This window comes from Passer montanus, unplaced genomic scaffold (assembly GCF_014805655.1).
Source record: "Passer montanus isolate IOZ18808 unplaced genomic scaffold, ASM1480565v1 scaffold29, whole genome shotgun sequence".
NCBI classification, from domain to species: Eukaryota; Metazoa; Chordata; class Aves; order Passeriformes; family Passeridae; genus Passer; species Passer montanus.
In genome coordinates this window covers 9,147,699-9,172,019 of record NW_024367596.1, presented here as the reverse complement: position 1 = coordinate 9,172,019, position 24,321 = coordinate 9,147,699, and the positions used below count along the sequence as shown (strand labels likewise).

Genomic DNA, 24,321 nt, shown 5'->3' with positions numbered 1-24,321 from the left:
CTGCAGTGGCAGAGCAGGAGGTGGTTGTCATTTCATAGCTCTGGGCAGCCCCAAAGGGAGAGTGGCTTTCTGGTGGTCCCAGTTAGGACCTCTGTGCCTGGCTGCATGTGAGATGAGAAGCAGGGAGGGATTTCTGCCTTAGATTAGATGCAAGCCTGTATGGGAAGGTCTGGTTTTATCTCAAAAGCAAACAGCTCTGCACACGGTGGTGCTACCACCCAGAGAGGACCCCATGATGTATCTGAGGATTAGGCTTGTCCTACTGTCCTCCAGAGGTATCATGTGCTCATGCAAGACACCAGCAAGAGAAGAGTAGAGGCCCCTTGGGGTTCAGCTTGCCCCTGTCCTGGAGCCCACAGCTGCTGGGGAGAGCAGCAGGGGACCACTGGTGCAGAGAGTGTGCAGAAGGCCCTTGCAGTGGTGGTTGATCAGGAGATGCATCCTAAAGGGATATGCTTTTTAAGGGGATTTAGCTGCCTGGACTGTGAGTGAGTTGAACTTTGATGAAAAGTCAGACTTAGATATTTCCCTTTAGCACAAATAGCTGTGGCCCAAATGGCAGCTGGTGGCTCTGGGCAGCCTGGCCACATCCCTGTGCCTGCAGAAAACCACCCCGAGGCTGGGAATAATCCTATCAACTTGCTGGCTGACATTTCAGGGCTAGTTCACCCACCACACCTCTGGTTTGTTGATCTGTGCAGCCCCATCGCTGAACTCTGCAGGCACATGCTCAGTGTTGGCACCAAGAGCTGCTTGTGCCAGGGAGTGTCCCTGCCACCCGCCCCAAGGACCGATGGGCTTTCCATCCTGCTCCTTCCATGATGCCCACTTCTCCATCCTTCCCAGCCTCTCTCTAGTGTTGGGCAGATCCTCAAAGCTTTGGCCCTGCAGGAATGACCTCTTAGGGTGGTGCATTTCTGTCCTGTTGTCACCAGTCACAGCAGGAGGATGAAGGGAAAGTAAACCATGACAGGGAGCACAGTGTGATGATACAAATGGGCTGGAAGGACCCAGGAGAGCCATCAGCTTGTCCTCCACCCTGTGCAGGAACTGTTTTCCCATGGTGAGGTAGGGATCAACCCAGCAGCGGCGTCTGGAGCCTCCCTGCACCAAGACACTGGAAATGCCAGAGCCACGTGAGAAGCGTCAGCCCAAGGGATGGCACGGGGCTGTGGCTGCGCCTGCTGTGAATCAGGGAAGGAGCTGGATCCATGCATTAACTCACTGGCCATCTCAGCTCACAGCATAGAATGACTTCACCGTCGGGTGAACATCCCACCATGGAAACCAAACCTCAGGAATGCGTCTGGGTGTGCCGACTCTCTTCTCCTCTCCAGAGGGCTCTCTTATGTCTCAGCTACTCCCAGGCTAGCAGATTGCTGTTGTCACCTCTCCCACCAGCTCCCTGAGCAGGGCTGGGGAGCAGTGCCCAAGCAAGGGCCATCCCCTGTGCCCGGCGGGTGCCTGCCCGGGGTGGCACTGCGGGTGCTGCCCGCCCTTCGTGCGCATGCAGGGAGCTTTGCCATGGCTTCAGTCCAGTAGCCCCAGCCAAAGAGGGGAAGTCTGCACTCCACATGCCCTCCTTCTCCCTCTCTCCGTCTCCTGCTGGAGACAGATCCACCAGTGGCTGTAGCTGAGCCCAGGTTTTGGCGCCGAGCAGCAGCAGAGTGATGATTAATGCTGAGCAGAGCCACAGAGCCAGGGACGTCTGAGTTGTCTCTGCCTCTCTCCCAAACCGATTTGGCCAAAAAAGGCTAATGTGAGCGTTTCTGCATCTGCCAGCCTAGGAGGGGGCTCGGCCAGAGCTCAGGGTCTCAGCAGGCATGGATGGGCTGTATGTTTTTCCACTTGGGCTGGAGAGGGGCCGTGGGCAGGCAGCCGCGGGGCTCAGGTGACTCCTGAGCCGTCCTTTCCATCTGACTCATGAGAGGCGTCGCGAGCGCTCTCCTGCCCAACGGAAAACACGTCTCCTGTCTCCCTGCAGCTCATGGCTCCTGGGCCCTTGCCAGCCCCCAGGCAGCACAGCTTCCCAGGGCTGTGCTGGCACCTGGAGCCCAGCTCTTCCCAGGCTGGAGCTGGGAGAGCAGCCCCATGGGATGATGCCCAGCCAGGGTTTTACCTTCAGGCTGTGCCCATAGCTGGTGTGGCAGAAAAGTCAGGGTGGCAAGGGCTGGGCAGGGCAGGCTCATGGTCCTTGCGATGGGCAGGAGCATCTCTGCAGGCAGGGCTCCTGGTTTCACTGCTGGCATGACACTGCTTTCCTAACACTCCTGATTTCCTCTTCTCCACCTCTTTGGAGAGTCCAGGATGGAAATGACATCCTTCAGCACCAGGACAGGCCTTCTCAAGGCCAAGCAGCCCATCCTCCTCCTTCCTTTCTGGGTTTGAAGCATGAGAGTGTCTCCCACCTCAAACTCCACATTCACATCCCCTAAGATTCCTCCATCTTATGTCCTCATGGGCTTGTTTTTTTTCAGTGCCTGGATGCCATCTTACCACAAGTTCTTAGGAAAAACCCAGACCCTGGGGCTTTCTGCACAAGGGAAACTGAGGCACGCTGTGGTCAGCACCTCTCACTGGGGCACACTGGGCTGGGAGATACAAGCCAGGGCCTGTGGCTCACCCTGCCCAGCCTCAGGCTGTTTGCATCACTCTCCAGAGCCTGCCCCTCTGTGCCCTATCACATGGCTGCAGCGCTGGGCTCCCCCTGCTCCTCTGGGAAGGGAAATGTTTTCCCTTTCCCCTCCCATTCTGCTCGCCAGCAGTCAGTGAGTCCGGTTTCCCCTGCGCGCTGCCGCCAAGCGCCTCTGGAACCACTGGAAAATGCATAAAAGGCCTGGGCAAGGCTGTGGTGAGGGTTACTCGCAGTCACAGCTGGATCCAGCTGCTGCTTTAAAGCAACAGCACAGCCACACGGGGCTCCCAGGACACCCAGGTGTCCCAGGGGTTTAAATCCCAGGGGAAGGGAAGGCAGCATCCTCACTGGGCAGCAGCCCTGAGGCTGTTGGGAGCCTTTCACTGGGGAAAATGAGGAAGGGGAAGCCCAGGGACAGAAACCCTCGGGTGGGTCTGGGCCTGGGATTTGCCCACCCAGGTTTGCAGAGTGCTTCCCCCTGCCCTGCTCCTGTGGCTCCCGGCACAGTGACCAGGAGGGCGCTTCCCTGCCAGCCCCAGCTGCATCCCACAGCTGGGTCTGCAAAGGGCAACAGCAGCTTGGGCACCCCAGAGCCACGGGGGCTGGCCCAGCCATCACCCTGTGAAGCAACTTACACTCCTCCCCTATTTTTGGAAGAAATCATGCAAATCCCAGAGTGTTTGATTCCAGGCAGGACAGAAGGTGTGGCTTTCAGCTGTGGCTCAAGGTGTCTCAGCAGCCCCCAGTGTTTCAGTGTGTGAGATGCCGAGGCAAATGGAGCAGGATGGAGCACCTGGCTGCGGGAAGGCAGCAAACCTCCTCCTGCGTCCTGGGTGCCGGTGTGGTCCTGCTCTGGCAGAGGCACTGCCATGGAAACAGCCACGGGGCACGGGGGTTAATGAGTGAAACAACTCACCCCGCCCGGCTCTGGTTTATGGCTCTGCTAGCAGGGGCAGGCAGAGGGAGCTTTCTGTGGGGGTGGAAGTGTTTCCCGGTGTCCCACGTCAGACTGGTCAGTCCGTGACGTCTGCTCCACCTTCCAAGACGCAGCAATAAATCAGGTTAATAATTAATCCCAACTGCCTGGGGAGCCTTCCCTGGGACTAAGGCAGAGCCGGTCCCGCTCCCAGCTCCCAGCATTCCACGTGAGAGCCGCGGTGATGGGCGAGTCTCACAGGGCTGCTCTTTACCACAGCATCATGAAAGGTGCTTAGAAAACAAACATGGAAGGAGAAAGGAACATTCCCTGTCCTATCACATCCAGGATGTTTGCTCCTGAGTGTGTGCAAATTCTTGATGTGGTGCGAGCCTGGCTCAGCCAAACAAATTGCGGCCTTGACCTCCCTCCCTGCTCCAGGGTACACCACAGGTGAGTGGTTTAACAAAGAAAAACCTAAAAGTGTGACCACCCTGTGCAGCTGCTGTCGGGTCAGGCTGAGCCCTTGGTCCTGCTCCAGGCACTCAGAGGTTTGGGGAGGAGAGGGCTGGTTTGTGTGTCTCCACAGGGCAACAGGACCTCGGCTTGTGTGGGAAACCCAGCCCAGGGACCACAGTGTTGGCACAAGCGGTCGGGAGGTGTGAGAATTCCTGGAAGAAGAAGTGAGAGTTTTTTCTGTGTATGTATAATTTGCTGGAATGAAAATAAATCAGAAAACAACACTCACACACACCAAAAAAAAAGCCATATCAAAGAAACCAGTGCAGCTTTCCCCAGTGAAACAAATTCCAAACCATCAGTGGGAAAACACTGGCTAGGTCAATCTGCCACTAGCCAGTCTTCTGGGATTACATAAACTTAATAAAAAAAGCTCACTTATTTCTTTGTACTATTTTTTTTTGAATAAAACATTTTAGTTCAGGTCCACTTTGAAATTAAAAGAGGATTCTTGAAACAAAAAAAGCATTGTGGTTAGCTTTGAGAACATCTAAATGAGCCACTTGGGCATCACCCCCGTCCTCGTCCTTTCCCTTAACCCAGACAATGTCCTGGAGCCCTGTTTGATGCCAGCTCCAAAGCCTTGTTGTCCCCACAGGTTGTCCCTCCCCATCTCCAGCAGTGCCAGCAGTTGGGATAATGCTTGGGCGGGGGGTGAGCGTGTGGCACTGGGACTGGCTCTCTGCAAATGGTTTGTAGGAGCCATCAGATGTGGAGATGGCTGCTGCCAGCAGGAGCTGGTGTCACCCTGGCTGTCACTTGGGTGTCACCCAGGAAGATCCGTGCATTGCCTTCCCCTCCACATCCCTGTCCAGTGCAATGACAGTGTGTCCAAATGTTCCTCACAGGTACCTGCCAGCTCTCCCGGGGCTGCAGTGGCCTGGCACACCTCAAACGTCACTGGTGTTGTGCCGAGGAACTCGGCTTTTCCATGCTCCAGCAGCACCTGCCACCCAAGAGCCCTTATCCAGAAATCTGCAGCGCTGGCCACAGTGCCAAAAAGGCACCTGGTGCCTCCAAATTTCAGTCTAATGGCTCAGACCTAAGACATACAACTGAGGGGTGCTGCAGAGAAGGAGGGGCAAGGCGACAGATTCAGCTGCTTTGCTGAAGGCAGGGCTGGGCAGGAATGGCAGGGATGTGCTGCTGGCTGAGTCTGCTGGGGTGAATAAAAATATTCAGGTTTCTCTTTTTCGTGTTATGTTCTCAGCAGAGTGGTTGTGGCTGCTCATGTGAAACCTGCTCTTGCTGGGTGCTGGAAAGAGGCAAAGGGAATGCGTGTGGAGCAAGACTTTTTAAAAGAAATATGCTTTCAGCTGGATTTTGTTCTTCCTGCTGCTTTTCTGCTTCTGAAGAGCTGAGAATTTGGTTTTGTCCTAAGCTTTTCTATGTAATGATGAAAAATAAATCATAAACAATTCTGCTTCATTTTCAGGTTCTTCCTTGAAATAGGAGCTGGTGGTGCCGGGGATGCCCAGGACTGTTTATCCCAGGTGTCAGAAGCCCCAGACCTGGCAGGATTTGAGCCTTCAATGATTATCAGAGGTAAAGCTTTGTGCAGCCCTCACACCCCAGGCCTGCAGTGCTCTCATGCAGTGGGATGTGCATCTTTTTCCCACACAGGGGGAGGTAGGGATTATTTGAGCCAAAACCCTGCCCAGCAGCATGGAATCATCCGGGAATTCCTATGCTTGCAGCCCTACAGCTTTCCTGAACGGAGCAGCCGTCCAGGACTGGCACAGCTCCCTGCCCAGGCTGCCAGGAGCCCTCCTCAGCCTGCTGGAGCAGCACAGCCCTGCTGGCTGCGTGTGCTGCTGCTGGGGCATCGCAGAGCCCCGGACACTGCACCCACCCACGGCTGCTGGGTGTCCTGCGATGGCAGCACTCACCCCGGGGCTGTGGTTTGGGATTTACTGCAGCTCCCCACAAGAGGATGCTGCCATCCCTGTCCCCATCGTGGTCCCAGGGCAGATTGCAGGGATGAAATGGTTGTTGTGCTCTCAGGGCTCTCCTGTTCACATCCCTTCATGCAAAGGCCATTCTCCAGTGGGGTTCTCCTCCACTGTGAGCCCCTCTTTGCAGAGCGGGGTGAATTCCCAGCCATGGGCTGGCATGCACCTAACCATCCCCTTGTGCTGCAGGGATGACGTGGCTCCTTCTCACAGCCTGTTCTGCCCAGGATGATGCTCAGTGAATCTCATGGCCATGATTTTCTTGGAGCCGTGAATGCAGAAAATACAAACTTTCCTATAGGCACTGGGAACAGGTTAAAAAGGAATCAGGAAAGGTATGTATGGACTTTTGGTGATGATAAGGACATGGGATGCTGTAGAGCTGGTGCAGCCTGTTTAGGCAATGTTTCCTGGGGAGCTCTCACAGGCCCCAGGACACAGAGCTGCAGGGCACCTGGGAAAGAGATAAGCTGAGATAAGGAGAGAGAAACACATCTGGAGAAAGCAGTGCAGTCCTCCTCCCCAAACTGAGCTGGACATGGAGTTTTCTTGGTGCTGTTTGAGTAGCAGAGGTTGTGTGGGTTCCTTCACATGTCCAGTCTTTGAAAGAAGAGCCTTTCCTATGAGAAACTCAGTGTGTCCAGGGGGTTGTGAGAGCTGTAAGAGACCCTGACCCTCATCACTCATGAAAAATGCAGAGGAACTGTTCAGAAAGGGACTGGGATATCTCTGCTGGACAGGAAAGGAAATATTGCAAATTTCCTGCAGGCTTCCCAGCCTGGCTTCATGGCGGACATGAGCAGCTGGTGGGATTGGGAGGGAGGGAGATACCAGAAATTACAAGGACTGATTTTTATAGCTGAAAAATACCTGCAACTGAAATGTTACGTTTAAAAGGAAAGCAAGGTCTTTAATCTGATTCTTCCTGGGCAATGGGATGTCCCATTCTGACACAGTTCTAGCAGGAATGCTGGTGAAACTGAATCTGAACAAGGGCTGAAGGAGCAGTTTGAAAGGACCCCTCACCTGGCTGTGATGTTATTGGAAATGACACATGAGGGGTCCCAGCATGTTGTTGTGCACCTTCGTGCACCTTCCTGCTGCAGCAACTCCCTGTCAACTCCCTGCACCCCCAGGTGTGCTGTGGGTGCCAGGAAATGTGTGTCCTGGGCAGAGCATGGATGCCTGGGTGAGACTGGAGCCCTGGGTAGAGAATTGGTCCTTGACAAGGTGTGGACCCTGAGTGAGATGTGGGTCATGGGGAAAGAGTGGGTCCCAGGAGAGGTGGGTATCCCGGGAGGAGCATGAAAGACTCTGGGGCACAGCTAACGCACCCCGGAGAGGGGACAGTACAGGAGGAGCCGGACTAGGACGCTCCCGAATTCCCAGATCCTGGTGAGTGTGCCATCGGCAGCGGGGAGGGTCCTCAGGGGGACGTGTGCGGTGTCACCCTTCAACTCCTTGCCCTGGGAGCACTGGGGAGGTGCCTGTCGGCTGGGGCGGGCGGGGGGACGGGACAGAGGGGCAGGGCAAGAGTTAACCTACCTGCTCTGCCATCCATCTCTAGGCTCCACCTCGGAGAGAGAGGGGAGGGAAAAGAGAAAAAGCAGAAAAAAAAAAAAAGAAAGAAAGAAAAAAGAAGAGGAGGAGGAGGAGGAAGAGTGCAGAGAGAAGCGCCCGGACCGCGGGCAGCCCGGCCAGCAGCGGAGCGGCCGCCCCGTCCCACTCCCAGCATGTTCCAGTGGTGAGTGATCTCCGGGGAGCCCGAGCCCCGCTCCCGCACCGAATCCCGGTGTCCCTGCGTCCGCCGTGCCGTGTCCTCCGCTCCCGCTGCCGGCACGGCCGCCCCGACGCTGCGTCCTGCCCGGAGCCGGGGCACCGCGAGGACCTGTCCCCACCGGGTCCCTCTCGGGGGTGGCTGGCCGGGGAGGGACAGCTCTGGTGGGGACGGTGGGCATGCGGAAGCGACTAAGGACGGAGTTTGTCATTTGTCCCCCGTCCGTCTGTCCCCATCCCCGGAGCGACCGTCCCGCGGCCGCGGCTCTGCGGGGCTCCCCGGCGGGTCTCGCTGGCCGCGGTGCCCCGGGGAAGCCTCTCTGGGGGTCCGCTCCCGGCACGAATTTCTCTCCATCCCGGGGCACCGGAGCTCCGGCCCGGAGGGAGGCAGGATGGGGGCAACGGGCAGGGGCGGCCGGTTGGTGCCCCCCAATCCCTGGGAATGCCTTTCCCAGCTTTTCCCTGAAAAGAGCTGGTTTGTGTGGAGGGGCCGGGGACAGCAGGGCCTCCAGCCCTGCCCGGTGGGGTCCCGTCCCACGGCAGCGCCAGCGTGGGGACAGATGCGCTCGCCGGGGGCAATACCGGGGTTTCAGCTCTTGCCCCTTCCCCAGAAGCGTGCTTTTACGGCCTTTTATTTAAACCAGTTCGCTTTATGAGGAGGGGACGCGTCTCCGGGCACCCCCACGGTAAGCTGCGGCCCCGCTTGGTGCTTGCGCCCAGCTATTGCACAGGCTGCTTTCTGGGGACATTTGGGTTCTTTCCGCCCAGCATCTGCCCCTTTATAGATCCCCTTTTCAAATCCTTGGCGCTGACAACAGACAGGACTCTATACTGGCTGTGCCTTCAGTGACTGTGTCTAATTGAGGGGCCAGAAAAAGCCCCTATCACATAAAGATAGCGCTGGCGGATCAAAGATATTTTCAGGTGAATCCAAAGTGAGTTGGATAGGGATAGAGAGCCCCTGTCTCCCGGGGCCTCATCTGCCCTAGAGCATCAAAAGCTAAAAAGGGATGCTGCCCACCTCTAATTTGGAGTTTATGTTTAACTGCCTGGTGGCAAAGCCACCTCACAGGGAGGCTTTTGAAGTTTCCTTGGTGGATAAAAAGGAAGAGGAGGAGCGTGTTTCAAAGCTCTCTTGATGGCAGCAACACCAGCAGCTGGGGCAGACAGACCTGGCTGGCACCAATGGGAGCACCACCGGTGGCTGCCACCCTTGGACCCTGCAGTGCTGGGTGTCCCCAGCTCCTGAGACACTATGGGACTGGCTGGGGGCTGTGCCCCAAAGAAGGGTCCTGGGGCTTGGCAGGGTGACTTCTCTGCAATGCAACAAACCCAAAGCACTCCCTTGCCAGTGCATCCCCAGAAAGCAGGAGTTACTTTTTCACCTGTACCTAAAGGACTTCCCAGCTGAGGAGACCACGGAGCAGAAGGACTCATGACTCGAAAAGATGCACAAACAACTGTTGCTCTTCTGCCCCCCAAATCCTTGGTTTGATATGGGAATTGCCTGCCGTTCAGGCTCAGGGTCCTCCCAGTTCCCACTGTTTTCCTGGCAGTGCAGGGACAGGGTTTCTGCAGGGCAGAGGTGGCTGTGGGTCTCCTGGCTCCTGCTGGACCTGGTGGGACCCCGTAGTTTGCAGTCAGACCAGTAGGAAAAATCCCAAATAGGTTCTTGTAACGAAGCAGGAATTGCACTGGAGAACTGGGAAACAGGGTCCACTGAAGGAAGGAAGAATAAGTTTCTGTGCTGTTGTGCAACACCTCACCTACAAACATTCCCAGGCCACTTGACGCTCCACCTCTTAATAAAAGCTGGAGTTGTCCCCTCAGCCCTGGGTCAGAACTTCTGTCCCAAGGAGAGTAATGGGTGTCAGTGCAGAGTCTGCCAAGGCTGGGACCATCTGTGCCAGTTAGTGACAGCCCTACCTATGCAAATTGTTAAAATTTGTATCAGTAATTCCTGCCATTTGGCTTCTGGGGAACCTTTGGCCATCCTTCGGGCTGAGTATTTTATCGCTTGTTGTCCTTGGGTGGCGGGGAGCATAAGAATGTGGTGGGACAGGACAGGATGGGATGGGATTGATGCAAATGAAATTACTATACAAGGGTGACAGGGGTTATTTCTGCAGCAGTGCCGGGTATGGAAGAGAGGTTGTAAACTGCTTGGCTGTGCTTGGAATAAAGTTGTATTGGAACCGAGGGGTTTGTAAGAATCAGCTGTGCAGGCAGGGCTGGAGAGGGTTAAGGGCATGGTGAGATCTAATCAGAACTGCTCCCTCATCAGTCTCAGATGAGTGGTCACATATAAAACCGGATGAGGAATATCTATCCATTTATCCTTAATTACTTATTTCCACGCTCGCTCCCACAGTCCACACTAGTGATCACAGTTTTCCCACGACAACATCGTCTTTGTGCTTCAGAGCAAAGCCAGAGACAGGAGCTCCTCTAAGCTCCTGACTCCCATCTGGGCTTGCTGCATTTCAGGGTGAGTGGAATCCCCTAGCACAGTGTTGTCTTCTGCCCTGGGGAGTCTGATGACCTATGGGGTGTCCCACAGGAGCTTTGACGCAGCCTGAGGCCCAAAACTTCAGCAGCTTCACGGTGGTTCTGATCACAATCCAGTCCCCAGGTCTAGGAGAGTTTCGCTGCTTTTCTGGGGTTTTTTGTCTACCTGGAAAATTCTTGGGCTAAATGTTTCAGATATCACCCCAAGCTCTTTCTCTGGACTGTCCTGAAGTGAAGGTGGCATCTGCCTGCTAGAGATGATTCTGGATTTTTCTGGCTCTGACAGGATCAGGAGGCTGAGGGCTGTCCCAGTGAGTGTCACCCAGGTTGGGATGTGCTTCTGACATGAAGAGGACAGGCACAGGGGCATTCCAAGACCAGTGCCACATCTGTCTCTGTCAGCTCCACAACCCAGTGTCAGGAAAAAGGGGTTCAGGGACTGCCAAGCACCTCGTGTCGGAGCAGACAGAGATGGGGCTGCTCTTGAGAAGCTGTTGGGAGTGAGACAAGGAGCTCAGCTGCCATCCTCCCATGCCCAGTGCTCATCTGCACAGGGAGATGGCCCAAGGTGGCTGGAAAATGCAGGACTGAGGCAGGAGGAAGTTGGCACAGTGTGTGCAAGCTGTGGAGTGAAGCTGGGCACTCAGGAGCTCTGCAGCTGGGCAGAGAGGGCAGTTCCCCTCCTCTGTGGCAGGGGGATGAGAAACCCACCTTTAGCTGAGTGGAAAAGCAGGCTGGGGAGGAATTTTGCATCAATAATCTCCAAGCACAGCCTTCCCACAGTCCCAAGGACCTCAGGAGGATCCCGCTCAAGCTCCCCATGAGCTCCATCCAGGGTTTGTCCCATGAGCCAGCAGCTTCCCAGGGCTATAGGTCTGCAGCAGAGGAGAGCAGCAGGATGGCCCCAGGAAGCACTGGGCTTGATCTCATGCCCTGCACACCCTGGACATGCAGACACTTGGTTTGTCACAGGCTGGGAAAATCTGCCCTGCATCCTCTGCTCCTTATAACCACAAAGGAAGCAAGGGGACCCAGGAGCTGCCAAAATGCCCAGGAGTGCCACCTGAAATACTGGTTCACAAAGTGGTTGTAGGGTTAGTGATGTCTTTTTCCCACTGAACCATGAAATTTGACTCAAATGACTTTCTTTTTTTGTCCTGATGTGCCATTTTGAAATGAAACAGCAATGCTAGTTTCATGTTGACTCTTGTGGTCTTCCCAGCTCTGGTTTCTCACTGCTGTGTAACCTGTGATGCCAGTCTAGGCCATGGACAGTATGTCTGTCTTGGAGCTAAGGCTTCTGTGGAGAAGATAATTCCCTCCTGCTCTTGTCCTAAACTACAATTTTCAGATGGCTGAAACTGCAGTTTCCCTTGGGACTTTCTTCTGAAACAGCTGCCTTGCTGAAACTCTCACCCTGACCTCTCTCTCTCAGCCCATTTTCATTTTTCCTGTGAACCCTTCCCTGATCTTAGGTACTGGGGTTATCAGATGACACTGCAACCACCCCCACAATACCTTGTGCCTCTCCCTACAGCTAAGTGTGGCCAAAGCCACCCCACAAGCAGGATGCAGCTGGGAAGAGTATGCATTGAGGTGTCCTGCAACTCTTCCCACAAGGTTTTTCCTCCTCAAAAGGTGATGGAACACAGATTATTAAGCATCCCATGACCTCTCAAGGAAGTGCTTTTGCAGACAAGCCTCCTTAAGCCTGTATATTCTTCTCTTTAACCCCTTGTCTCTCCTCCCTTTAGGAAGAAGACCATCTACAAAACAGTTTGTCTCTCCTTCTTGCTGATCATTACAGTGACGGTGCTGCAGCGTGGAATGGCCCCAAACCAGTTCATGCAGGGCCAGCAGCAGAAAGAACTGCCCCCTTCAGAGCCCTTGAAATCACAGAAGAGAGACAACTCCTTCTCCATCAGCAGCAGTTTCTGGAAGACCAAGAAGGAGAAAGCTCCTGTGAAGGAGGAGAGCGTGACGACAAAGCAAACAAAATCTTGGGATGTCACCACTACCAACTGCTCAGCCAACCAGAACTTCAGCAAGGTGGATTGGTTCAAAGGGATGGAGCCCAACTTCCAGCAGTTCCTGCTCTATCGGCACTGCCGCTACTTCCCCATGCTGATCAACCACCCAGAGAAGTGCAGTGGGGATGTCTACCTGCTCATTGTGGTCAAGTCCATCATCACACAGCACGACCGCCGCGAGGCCATCCGGAGGACCTGGGGCCAAGAGAAGGAGGTGGAGGGCAAGAAGATCAGGACGCTTTTCTTGCTGGGCACCGCCTCCAAGGAGGAGGAGAGAGCCAACCACCAGAAACTGCTAGATTATGAGAACCACATCTATGGGGACATCTTGCAGTGGGATTTCCTGGACAGCTTCTTCAACCTCACCCTCAAAGAGGTCCATTTCCTGAAGTGGGTCGACATCTACTGTGACAACGTCCACTTCATCTTCAAAGGCGACGACGATGTGTTTGTGAGTCCCAGCAATATCCTGGAGTTCCTGGAGGACAAGAAGGAGGGAGAGAACCTCTTTGTGGGGGATGTCCTCTTCAGGGCCAGGCCAATCCGTAGGAAGGAGAACAAGTACTACATCCCCAGTGCCCTCTACAACAAAAACATCTACCCACCCTATGCAGGGGGTGGGGGCTTTGTCATGGACGGAGCCCTGGCCAAGAGGCTGCATAAGGCCTCAGAGACACTGGAGCTGTACCCCATCGATGACGTCTTCCTAGGGATGTGCTTGGAGGTCCTTAAAGTGTCACCTGTTGGGCACGAGGGCTTCAAGACTTTTGGTATTGTGAAAAACAAGAACAGCAAGATGAACAAGGAGCCATGTTTTTACCGGAGTATGTTGGTGGTTCATAAACTGCTGCCTCCAGAGCTGCTCCAAATGTGGGACTTGGTCCACAGTAACTTGACATGCTCAAGAAAACTCAATGTCCTTTAGCTCAGTCTCTCTGGAGAGCTGGGACTGCAGGAGCTGGGAAACTGATCCCTGCTCTGGGGTGGGGTGAACCTCTGCTGGTGGCACACAAATCCTTCAGGGGCACTGCCCTCCGGGGTGAGGAGGGCAGAGACACTGCACTCACAGGCAGGGTTTGTTCCTGTACTGTATTGTGGTTCACGTATCTCCAGCTGGGTTGGGGGTTGCTGAAAAAGAGAAAAAAACCAACAAAACATGACAAGTCTAGCACAAAATGGAGAGAGGACAAAGAGGTTTGTGCTCTGCTTTAGGTACCTCCTCCACAGCAGCACGATGAGTGGAGGGAGGCAGGGAGGGATGTGGCACTGGCATTTTTTGGAGATGTTCAGGGTCTGGCTATCCAGGGAAGCTGCTCCAAGGGAGTTCAGCCAATCACAAGTGCATCAACCCCTCCTGACTCAAAAATCACGGGATTTTATTTGTTATCTCAAATTTCTCCTCTGTGTAAGGTCTTGGTAACATTGACCCCGTGTGCACTGGGCTCACCCCCACCAAAGTCCTCTGTGTCCCCATATGCAGCTGGGGAAAGGGGCTCTTCTCCGAGGCTGGGCCTCAACAGCCCTGAGTCCCCATTAGGGTTTCAGCCTGGCAGATGGGGGACTGGGGTCCCTGTCAGAGGGTCCTGGGCTATGGTGGCTCCCAGCACCAGCCTGGGCTGTGCCTGGCTCCCCAGCCCCTCTGCAGCCTTGCTGCATGTGTCCTCAGAGGAATGCACACAGCTGAAATTCCTCAGGGATCTGTTCCTCCTGGCAGGAAAGAGACTAGGCCAGCTGCCCTTGCCTGTGGCCAAGGAAGAGGTGGAGAAAAGTGGTGGCCCTCCCATGGAGTGCCCCAGGGATTTGTCACTTCTGGGACCCAACTTCCTGGGCATCCCAGGGGGTGCTGTGGGGAGACCCCCTCTGTGCTGCACAACTGCCTTCATGGCTTTGCCTTGCAGGGGGACAACAGCCCCAAAGGCTGTGTGTGGCTGCTTCGGGTTCAGCCCTGGTTTGTCAGCAACTGTGATGCTCCAGGCTAGGTTGGAGATATTGGTCCTGCTCTGGCATGACAAGCAGGGTCCAAGGGGACAAAGTGAAGAAAAGCTGATGTTTCACACGTCTGCTGCTCTCAGGGTTGTTGCAGTATTTATTCTACAGGCTGAGATGAAGGAGCATGACAGGAAACGATGTCACAAGACACGGCCTTTTTTCTTTAGGCTGAAAGGCCACGAGCTCTCGAGGGGAGCCCTGGGCTGGGTGCTTTGGTGGAAACCGCTCAACAGAGGGACATGTGGCCACACAAGGGCCACGGATGCTCTCCAGCCACTGGCTGCAGGCATGAGCAAAGGCCACAGGAATGTGCAAAGCCACACATGCTCTCACACGTGCTCCCAGGCACAGGCTCTACACACACAGATGTCCCTGTGTGTAGGGCTGGCATGCCCAGATGTCCCTGCAGGGGGTGGACACACACAGCCACATCCATAGTCCTGACCACGCACAGCGAAACATGGGCACAGATGCCCTTAACTCCCTCTTCCTCTCTGGTGCCAGACATTGAAAGGAAAAAAATTTTACTACCTCAAAGGTCCCCCTGTGCAGTGCCTTTTTTTTTTTCCCTTTCTCTTATTTTCTTAATGTGTTTTGGAAACAGGCCTGTTTAATTTACTCCAAGTACATTTCCCAGGTTAGAAAACAAACTAAAAAAGAGCATAAACCAGTCAAAAAGGACACCCACATGCCAAGCCACACCACTCTTAAAATGGCCCTGTTCAGATGAGATGCAGATTTGAAGAGAAGGAAGCGAAAGAGCCAGTGCTGCCCAGGGCTCAGCTGGTGGTGATACTGTGAAACTGGATGTACAATGCACCGGGTCCCTGGAGCAGCAGGGCAGAGTCCTGAGGGCATTTTTGGTACCCACTGGGCTTAGGCAGCACACAACTCTTTCCTTTTCCCCTCCCCGCCTTCCTTCCAACAGGAGTGAGTTCAGAAACACTTTCCAAATTGATACCTCCATAATTTATGTTAAGTACAGTACTTTAGGCTGTACATTTATCCTGGATGCAGGGTCAGCTCTCGCTCTCTGTAGCATTGTGTACGGTGAGCCAGGGCTGTGTGCAGACATCTCTCAGTGTTGTTCTTCACCTGGTGGGACCTGTACAGAGAAACCTTGTAGAGTTTGGTGAATATTCTAGTTTCTAAATAAAGGTTAAAAGAAGAAGGAAAAAAATCCTACAAGCCTTCACCTCATGTCATTACTAGTGAGTTTCTGCTGGGAACAAAACCTGGCAATGTGTTACAGTGACAAAACTAACTCCATGGAATGGGCATTGGGGGATTGAAGCTGCTCTGTTCCAGTTTGGCACAGCTCATTTGTGGAGCCAGGCATGGCAATCAGGCTGGTGGGTATTTTCTCTCTTTCATGCACGCCTCCACCTCCATCTCAAAACTAAACTTCAGATCCTCCTGGTGCCCTGCAGGGAGGAGCTTCTCATGTCAACCCCTGTGGCAAAAGCCACCTCAGCAGGGCTGGAAACTCAATGATTTTGTTGGGTACTCTTTCCTTGTGCAGGAGGAGAGGGGCACCTCCTGTCCCATTACCCTCCCCACAGCAGGACCGTGCTCACTTCCACAGCCACAGCAGCACCATGGTTAACACAACCTCTGGTCATGAGGTTTGAACTGGCTGGGGTGAAGAGGAGGAAAGCCACAGGTGAACCCATGGCTCTCACCTCGGTGTTGGGCACTAAGGGGCTGTTTCTAGGGCTGGCACCCAGCTCGGACACTCCGGGTGCTGGGGAACAGAGGTCAGGGAAGGGGACCAGGACACGCTGTATTTGGCAGGCTAGGCCATCTGTCACTCAAACTGGCTTCTCCAGGGCACATAAAATTCCATACGTATGGACAAAACAACTGCTCAGTGGATGCACTGATGGATACTCCTGCCCATTCCCTCTGCAGCGTGACCCCACGCTGTCACACGCCACGTGTCCCGCAGCGGGAGCAGGGCAGGGGCCGTGTGCGGTGTGGAAGCGGGGCGGGCCGAGGCTCCGGGCGGCGCCCTCAGGAGCGGCGCCCTCAGGAACGGCGCCCTCAGGAGCGGCGCCCTCAGGAGCGGCGCCCTCAGGAGCGGCGCCCTCAGGAGCGCAGCGCGGGCGGCTGCTGCCCCCTGGCGGCCGCGCCCGCCCCTCCATTTGCCGGCGGGCGGCGGGTGCGGCTCCAAAATGGCCGATGGCGAAGGGCCGGGAGAGCCGGGGCCGGCGGCGATGACACAGGGCACACAAACCGCACCGCTCTCCAGGTGAAACGACCCCACACCACTGGTTTGCTTTGGCCACAGGGACTGGCCTTTGGCAAGGCTCGATGTTGGGAAGCCAGGGAGAAATGGGCACAGCAGCATGAGCGGCTGCAGAGGCTCGGCAGGGCAGGGACGGTCCCAGCAGTGGCCGTGTGCCAGGAGGGTGGAACAGTCTGACCACGGCCAGAGGCCACTGGCATGGGCCAAATGTCAGGGCAGGATGTTTCAGCTTGGCATGGGTAGATGACACTAAGGGACCCTATGTGCAGGAAGGCTCAGCTACACATTTCTGCTTTCTGTGCCCGTTTTCTGCACCCACCATGCACTCCATCAGCTGCCACCGCAGGGCAGCACCCTGTGCCTGGCTAGAAAAACTGACCACTGCCACAGGACTGAGGCCCTTCTCCCCCAGGTGCCTGACCTTGCATGAGGAAGGACACCAGGAGTGAGTTTGGTTACAAACAAGCAGCCTCTTAGCCCAAACTCCTGCTTTTATATTTGCTTCACACTTGGGGGCAGGAGGAGGAGACAATTTGGAATGAAGCACAAGAGAAAATACTTGTAGGAGAGAGCAACTGAACTGCAGGGCCTTAGTACAAGATCTGATTTACTGTTTAAAAAGAAAGTAGAAAAGCAACTGGCTAGCAAGCACCATCACAGCATCTTCAGTTAAAAGTTGTAGTTACAGAGCTTACCTTGGCCACCATATTCCCCCCTAGTTCCTGCCAACACAGCACACATACACTGCTGGAGCAGAGCAGGACAGAAGCTGCTGCTGTGACACCAATGACCTTTACCCAAAAGAGGGAAGGCTACAGACAGCCTGTTTCTCACAGCCTGGCTTCATTTAGTGGCACAGAAGTAACACGAACCAGTTTAGGTCCTTTAATCTGTCCAAGACAGGGTGCTAAAGCACAAATGATAAAACATTCTGCATTTTTACAGCAAAAATGCTACAGAAGTTTATAGGAAAAAAAAAAATTTTTTTTGTACATGGGTAAAACATTATAAATTCAAGACAACTCACAGACAAGGGGTAAATTCCCACATCTATCACTCTTTGTTTTAAAAAGTTCATTTGAACAGGCAAGCAGTCAAAATGGCTTGCTCTCTCTTCCTTGAAATGAAAATTTTATCTTCCAAGTGGCTCACAGTACTGCTTCGCTTCTTGGAATGTCCTCCGAAGGCTCCGCCAAGACCAAAGGAGAATAAAAACCCCCGGAGTCCTTTCAGATAGTCTCAGAGAGCAGGAAAAGGGAAAGGAAAGGGGAAGTTTATTCAAACTTGATCTTCTTCCCTTGCGGCTTGTGATCTCCACCTCCTCCTCTGCCTCCTCGGAAGCCTCCTCTACCTAGAAAGAAAATCATTGCAAAAAGCAGAGTTATCACTCCAGTATTTATATTAGATGCACACAAATATATTGCAGTGGTGTATCTATATCACTGCCCTTCCAAACCCATCCTGGCACAGGACAGAAAATAAATTCACATCCAATATTCTCTGGTAGCTCTACACGGTAACCCCAAGAATGGCTTTGGGTTCATTTTGGAGCACACCCCCTTGAACAGCAGCATTTGCTTCCTCTTACCTCCAAATCCACCTCTGCCACCACCTCTGCCACCAAATCCACCTCTTCCTCCTCGGCCACCTCCTCTGCCACCACGACCACCAAATCCGCCGCCACGCTGGAAGTCACCCTTTGGCTTGGCAAAATCAAGGGTCACTTTGTTTCCATCTATCTCTCCATCTTCCATGGCTTCCTTAGCTGCTTTGGCATCTTCTGCAGAGCTGAAATCCACAAACCCAAACCTAGGAAACAGGTTACAAGAAAAAAAGACAGTCAGCCACATTTCACGAGCTGCAGCACCACCTACGGGTTCCCGACAGAAATCCTTCTGGAATCAAACAGCAGCACTTCTGCATCCCACAGGATGTGTCACTTGTAGGACAGCAGTGGCTAACCACAATCGATGGAGCCCCACTGTGAGTTTGCCAGTACTGTGCAGTTAATTTTCTTCTCGTGCGAATCCATCAGCTGCCACGGAGGTTTGTTGGCAGGAAGGAGCTCATTGAGAAGAGGTGAGAAGTGAGCACGTGCTGCCCTGCACCACCCAAAGCTGTGTGCTCTCTGCTCCCACCCCATATACCAGTTTCATAGAACCACCCACACGAGCCTGAGAAACAGCCTGCATTGCAGAGATCAGTTACAGTGAGGTGCTCTGCAACACCTGAACCTGCCCAGGTGATGTTTAACCCACCCTTTAGATGATCCAGTGTCTCTGTCTGTGACTATTCTTGCACTTATTGAGCCTTCAAATGATTCTCTCAACGTCTCCTCTGTGGTGTCCTCAGAAAGGCCTCTGACAAACAATGTTTTGCTTTGCTCTGTGAAAAGGAAGCACATTCAGCATTCAGCCTGAGCAAGGCAACCTTCAGCTTCATAACATCACATCCAGCTTGCATTACTGGATCCCAGAACACCTCTCAAAAATAAAGGGATTGTTTTTAAGGAACAGCTCAAGCACCTGGAGTCCATGGAAACTTTTTCAGGACTGCAGTTAGAGCCTGACATGAAGGATTTCCCTCAGCCAACCTGATACTGCCAAATTAGGTTTGCCCCACGCCTTTTTTTAAAAATAGATGATTGCACCTTGACAACAATGATAATAACTGTATAGACACTGCTGGATCAGCACTTGACTATCTAGAGGAATTTGACAACAGTTTCATCAGCATTTCAGATAATCAGTCATCATATCCAGCACACTTGCTTACAATGTTTGGCTTTTCTTTTTTTTTTTAAAAAAAAGCAGCCCCAGATTTGCCTGGATGGGGCGATCCTGCCACAGCTGGAGATCAAACATGGAACACTTACGCTCCAATCCTCCAAATCCTCCTCCTCCTCCTCCTCGTGCATTCATGTTCCCTTTCTGTGAACTGAATTCCAGTCTGATTGTTCTGCCTTCAATCTCTGTGTTGTTATAGGAATTCAATGCCTCTCTGGCATCCTCAGCTGTGGCAAAATCTACAAATGCATACCTGTGTGGAGAGGAAGATTCCAGTCAGCCTGGGAACAACAAGGGATACCTTGGAGGCAAGCCACTTGCAATGCCAGCCTGGGGGTCAAGTGAAAGGCACAACCTACCCTTTAGGCCTGCCCTGGTTGTTCTGTGGCACCTTGATGGAAGCAGCTTTCTTAAACACTTCTTGGAGACTTGCTTCTGTAGCAGCATATGAGAGGTTGTTGACAATGAGGGTCTTTGACTCTATGGGGAAAAATCAGTGCTGTTAAGTGCAGGTTTGGAGAAGGACAGTTCTTGTTCTCTAGCTACCAGACTCTGCCAAGGGGTAAGAATACTTGTTGCCCTTTCCTCACCTCAAGGTGAGGCACAAAGGAAAATCCAACCCTGTTTTATTCACTGAGACCAGTTGCCCCCCTTGTCTGAAACATACAGTAGAGACAAAGTGCATAGGATGCAGAGCACAAGTCAGGTAAAAAAATCTGGTATCTTAATCTGCTTGCAGTATTTCAAGTTGGCATACCCCCAGGAACTTCTGAAGCAAGTGGAAATGAATCCTGAATGCCATCTGTATGCATGTTATCAGTAGGGAAAGTACCTTTCTGATGATCTTGCTGGCTCTTCTCACCGGTGAAGTCAATGACCACGGCACGACCCTCAATTTCTGTGCCCTGCTTCTCCTCCATAGCTTTGTTTGCCTCAGCTTCTGTTTTAAACTCAATGTAGGCCATCCTACAACACAGAAAAGAATGTAAGCAAATGTCTCCTTCCAGGAACAAAGTTTGTGAATGGGGGGGAGGGGGAAATGTAAAAGCAAAATGCTGCAAAAAGTAAGACAACTAATGCAGCAGGTTCCTGGAGATAGCCAAAGGACATGGAAGCTCATCAGAATATGCCAAGAACTAAAGGAACACCAAACACATGAGAGTCCTCTCAGCTACCCACCCTTTGCTGCTCCCGTCCTTGTTCATCACTATCCGGACTTCCGATGCATTTTCAAACACCTCCCTGATGGCATCCTCAGTTATGCGGTAGGGCAGGTTCTTCAAAAACAGAGTCCTGGCATCTCTCACTGCAAAGACAAGTTACTTTCAGGTTACCAGCTAAAAATGCCTCCTCATCTACACTGCCAGTTCAGGGAGACTCAGCAAGTTGATCCAGCAGAAATTAACAGCAAGCATTCACATTTTCAGAAGCTGCAAATGCAACTGTAACAACAGTTGATGAAACTACTGTGCTTCTCTTGAGGGCATCAAGTTCAAAAAACAGGTCCTAAAGTTTCAGAAACCTATTTCTTCCTCAGCCCTCCCAAAATGCACTATTTCTTGGGATCACAGTTGCAGATATTCCAGTCTGAACTCGTATATCTGTACGTAAGCATTTTAGAAACTCTTAATTGGGCCATACCTTTCTTGTCTTCTTTCATGGCTTCCTTGCTCTTTGCTTTTTCCAGTTTGAGTTCCAAACCCATTAATTTCTTTCCATTCATCTGGAGAGCTTTATCCAGATCCTCAGCACATGAGAAGTCCACATAGCCAAACCGCCTGCAAGAACAGCATCCTTGAGGTCTCTGATCAATCTCTGGCAGCAGAGACCACAAACACAAACCTAACACCAGAGAGGTCCTGGCTGGTCAAGTTTCAGGCAAAGTTAAAACCCTCACCACTACCAAGCAGCCACCCCAGCATCCTGAGGGGAACCAGAACACTTGGACCCCTCTGAACAAATTAGTGCCAAATAAGAGAAATTAACAGCAAAATTCTACTTTTTCACTCACTTGGAAGAACCAATTCTGACATCTGTAACTTCAATATTCTTCTTCCCAAAGAATTCTCTGAGACCAGTCTTCAGCTCCTCAAACTCCTTGGTGCAGGCCAAATTTCCAACAAATACAGAGAAAGCTGACTGGACTTTCTCTGAAAAGATAATAAAGTGGGTTTGTTTTATTTTTAAGCAGCTTTTAAAACTGGGAGCCAGAGTCCAGACAGCTTTAGCACATCAGTTTTTGCTCAAAAGTGACATCATATTTCAGTATTAAGTCCCTTATAATCATCATTTGTGCTGGGAAACCCCACCCATGACATCCTGGATCTTCACAGTTACATTCCTCATGCAACAGAGTCCAATCACAGTCCATTACCAAGCATCACTTGATGATCCCACACCGCTTACCATCTGTTTTCTTTTTCTTGGGCTCTGGTGCACTTTTATTGGTCATTTCTTTCTTCCTCTTTCCAGGTGCTTCCTTGACAGGTTCTGTGCCAGAAAACAAAACAACACTGAAAAATACAGAACTTTTCCTAAATTGAATCAACACAGGAGCATTAATCTTCACACCAGTCACACACAAGACCTCCTGTTACACAGCAGCTGTAAGATTTTAAACTTCAACTCACTTTCATCTTCACTTTCCTCCTCGGCATCTTCTTCATCCTCCTCTTCATCATCATCCTCATCCTCCTCATCATCTTCCTCATCTTCAGATTCTGCTGCCTTGGCTTTCACTGGTGTAGCCTTGGCTGGAGTGGTTTTCTTCACTGGAACAGGGGCTGTGTCCATGGCTTCATCTTCAGACTCTGAAACAAGATGAGCACAGTATTTATAGACAGTTCCACATTAAGCACTTTTTGAAACTAAGAAAACAAAATGCTGTGGAGCAAAATGTTTCTCATGTCTCCTGAAATTTGTGTGTTCTCAGGAAAGAAGTTTAATACACTTAATTTTTACAAAAGATGTCTCTCTCCCTTGGGAGTTTTACTGCATTAAAAAACCCAAAACCTGTTCAGCAACAGTAAAAAGTTTAACTGACAATAGGGAAATTAACACCCATTCAGCAACGTGGGCAACAGCAACCAGCAAAAACCAGCTCAGCACACACTGCATCACTCCCTTTATCCTGTAAGCTACTTCCCTCTCCCAGCTCCCTGTAAGTGTCTAATAACAAACATACCATCCTCTTCTTCATCGTCCTCATCATCCTCTTCATCCTCATCCTCCTCCTCAGATTCCTGCTTTGCTGGCACAGCTGCAGGCTTTTTGGCTGGTACTGCTGCAGGCTTTTTGGCTGCAGGCTTCACAGGCATTGGTGGCTCCTCTTCCTCATCTGCACCAACAGTACAAGTTTTTACTACAAAAGTTCAATCAATGAGTGGTATAGGTAAACAGTACTTAAGAGTTCCCCAAAATTCTGCCCAGAAGTTCAGGAAAGAGCAATCAAGAAACTAGGAGATGTTTTACAGGCTGTGTGTAAGGCAGCTGCACTCCAAGCTTTCCTCCAAACTTCACCCATTGCCCACCTCTCCTTCATAACCCCTCTTTAATCAATGAACCTCCCCAGTACTACATCACACAAATCTTTCAATTCCAAAGGTACTCAAATGACTTGACTGAACCACCTTTAGTCAATGCATATTTCAAAGGTAACTTACCAGAATCTTCTTCATCCTCCTCCTCCTCATCATCATCTTCATCATCATCATCTTCATCGTCCTCTTCTTCACTCTCCTCCTTCTTGGCATTCTTTCCATTTTTGGCTCCTTTGGTTACGACAGCAGCCTTTTTAGGAGTTGGAGTAACAGCCTTTTTGGGCGTTGGAGTAGCCACAATCTTCTTTGCAGGTGTAACCACCTTTTTTGCAGGAGTAGCAACTTTTTTTGCAGGAGTTGCAGCCTTCTTGGCTGGGGTAACAGCAACTTTCTGTGGTTTCTTCTGGGGGACCATCTGAAAGACACATCAGTGTAAAACTCATGCTGGCCTGTTTAACCTACCATTACTTCAATATCAGACAAACACAGCAACTGAAATCTAAAGAATATCTGTCTGACAGTTTCTGTTAAGTTACCTCAAGTGTCCACCTTAATAAATCAATAAAGCTCAAACTCAGCTTTTTCATGCTTTCAGGAGCCTACTTACAGAACATCAAAGCACCTCTAAATTCCCTGGTCCTGAACCAAGACCAGTGGGGTCTACTAGCATTTAGCATCTTGGGATTTTTACACATTAACCACATGTGACAAATGTCATAGTGCTCATTACTAGGGTAATTATGTATCCACTTGCTTATCAGCTTTAGGATAGCTTTAAGATGCCAGCAGTACTTCCAAAAGCCTGGAAATACAGACTGAGGAGTTCAGCTATTTTTCCCCAGGCTGCTTTAGCTTTATAAAATCCAGTTTATTCTTTAGGCACAGTTTAGTGAGGAACACCGACTGTTGATTAAACCCCTGTTACAGTGTAACCCACAACCCTCAGGACACCTCTGTAACACGTGCATCCCTTCGACTCCATCCCTAGATCAATCACCTCTTCTCCGCTGCTTTCTTCTAGCTCAGAGGACTCCTCTTCCTCACTTTCCTCGAACTTTTTCGGGGGAGGAGCCATTTTTTTCTGTTTGATCTGATTCTTCGGGGTCTGAAAAGAGAGCGGGCGCAGCACGTTTAGCTCCCGTGCTCCCCCGGCTTGCCCGCCAGCGCTCGCTCCGGCGGCCAATTGTCCCCTCCACGTGGCCGCCCTCCGGCCCCGGCGGCGCTCAGGGGGCCGCGGGTTCGTTCCCGCCTCTCGTTCCCCACCGGGGCAGCACCGGGGCCTGCCCGGGGCCGCTCCCACGTGCTCGCCGTCCCCGGCCCCACGTGGCCGCACGGTGACGTAGCCCCGCCCCCCCGTCCCGCGCGCGCTCGCACGCGGGGCCCACCCGCGCCCCTCACACACACGGACCCCCCCCCCCAAAGG

General features: G+C 52.3%; 2 protein-coding genes and 3 non-coding genes across 5 annotated transcripts in view; 1 reads left to right on the top strand and 4 right to left on the bottom strand.

Annotated features, from left to right (window-relative positions):
- Positions 1–7,638: 7,638 nt before the first annotated feature.
- On the top strand, positions 7,639–13,512 carry B3GNT7 (UDP-GlcNAc:betaGal beta-1,3-N-acetylglucosaminyltransferase 7). Its single transcript, XM_039713954.1, has 2 exons — positions 7,639–7,766; positions 12,061–13,512. The coding sequence occupies exons 1-2, from the start codon at positions 7,756–7,758 to the stop codon at positions 13,259–13,261; spliced, it is 1,212 nt and encodes a 403-aa protein (XP_039569888.1). The 5' UTR covers positions 7,639–7,755; the 3' UTR covers positions 13,262–13,512.
- A 3,650-nt stretch (positions 13,513–17,162) lies between these two features.
- NCL (nucleolin) overlaps positions 17,163–24,321 on the bottom strand; it is a 7,609-nt gene continuing 450 nt past the window's right edge. The window contains exons 2-15 of the mRNA XM_039713712.1: positions 23,896–24,003; positions 23,022–23,313; positions 22,544–22,696; positions 21,990–22,169; positions 21,766–21,849; positions 21,371–21,509; positions 21,001–21,137; positions 20,539–20,665; positions 20,192–20,325; positions 19,719–19,839; positions 19,478–19,612; positions 18,832–18,966; positions 18,162–18,382; positions 17,163–17,924 (exon numbers count right to left, since the gene is read on the bottom strand). Of these exons, the coding sequence (XP_039569646.1) occupies positions 17,848–17,924; positions 18,162–18,382; positions 18,832–18,966; positions 19,478–19,612; positions 19,719–19,839; positions 20,192–20,325; positions 20,539–20,665; positions 21,001–21,137; positions 21,371–21,509; positions 21,766–21,849; positions 21,990–22,169; positions 22,544–22,696; positions 23,022–23,313; positions 23,896–24,003 (2,043 nt within the window). The 3' untranslated portion in view covers positions 17,163–17,847. The remainder of the gene's footprint in view (positions 17,925–18,161; positions 18,383–18,831; positions 18,967–19,477; positions 19,613–19,718; positions 19,840–20,191; positions 20,326–20,538; positions 20,666–21,000; positions 21,138–21,370; positions 21,510–21,765; positions 21,850–21,989; positions 22,170–22,543; positions 22,697–23,021; positions 23,314–23,895; positions 24,004–24,321) is intronic.
- Positions 18,512–18,652, bottom strand: LOC120504444. The gene has a single exon (XR_005628019.1). It is a non-coding gene; the product is annotated as a small nucleolar RNA SNORA75 (small nucleolar RNA).
- LOC120504451 lies at positions 19,258–19,334 on the bottom strand. Its single transcript, XR_005628027.1, has one exon. It is a non-coding gene; the product is annotated as a small nucleolar RNA SNORD20 (small nucleolar RNA).
- Positions 21,587–21,656, bottom strand: LOC120504450. Its single transcript, XR_005628026.1, has one exon. It is a non-coding gene; the product is annotated as a small nucleolar RNA SNORD82 (small nucleolar RNA).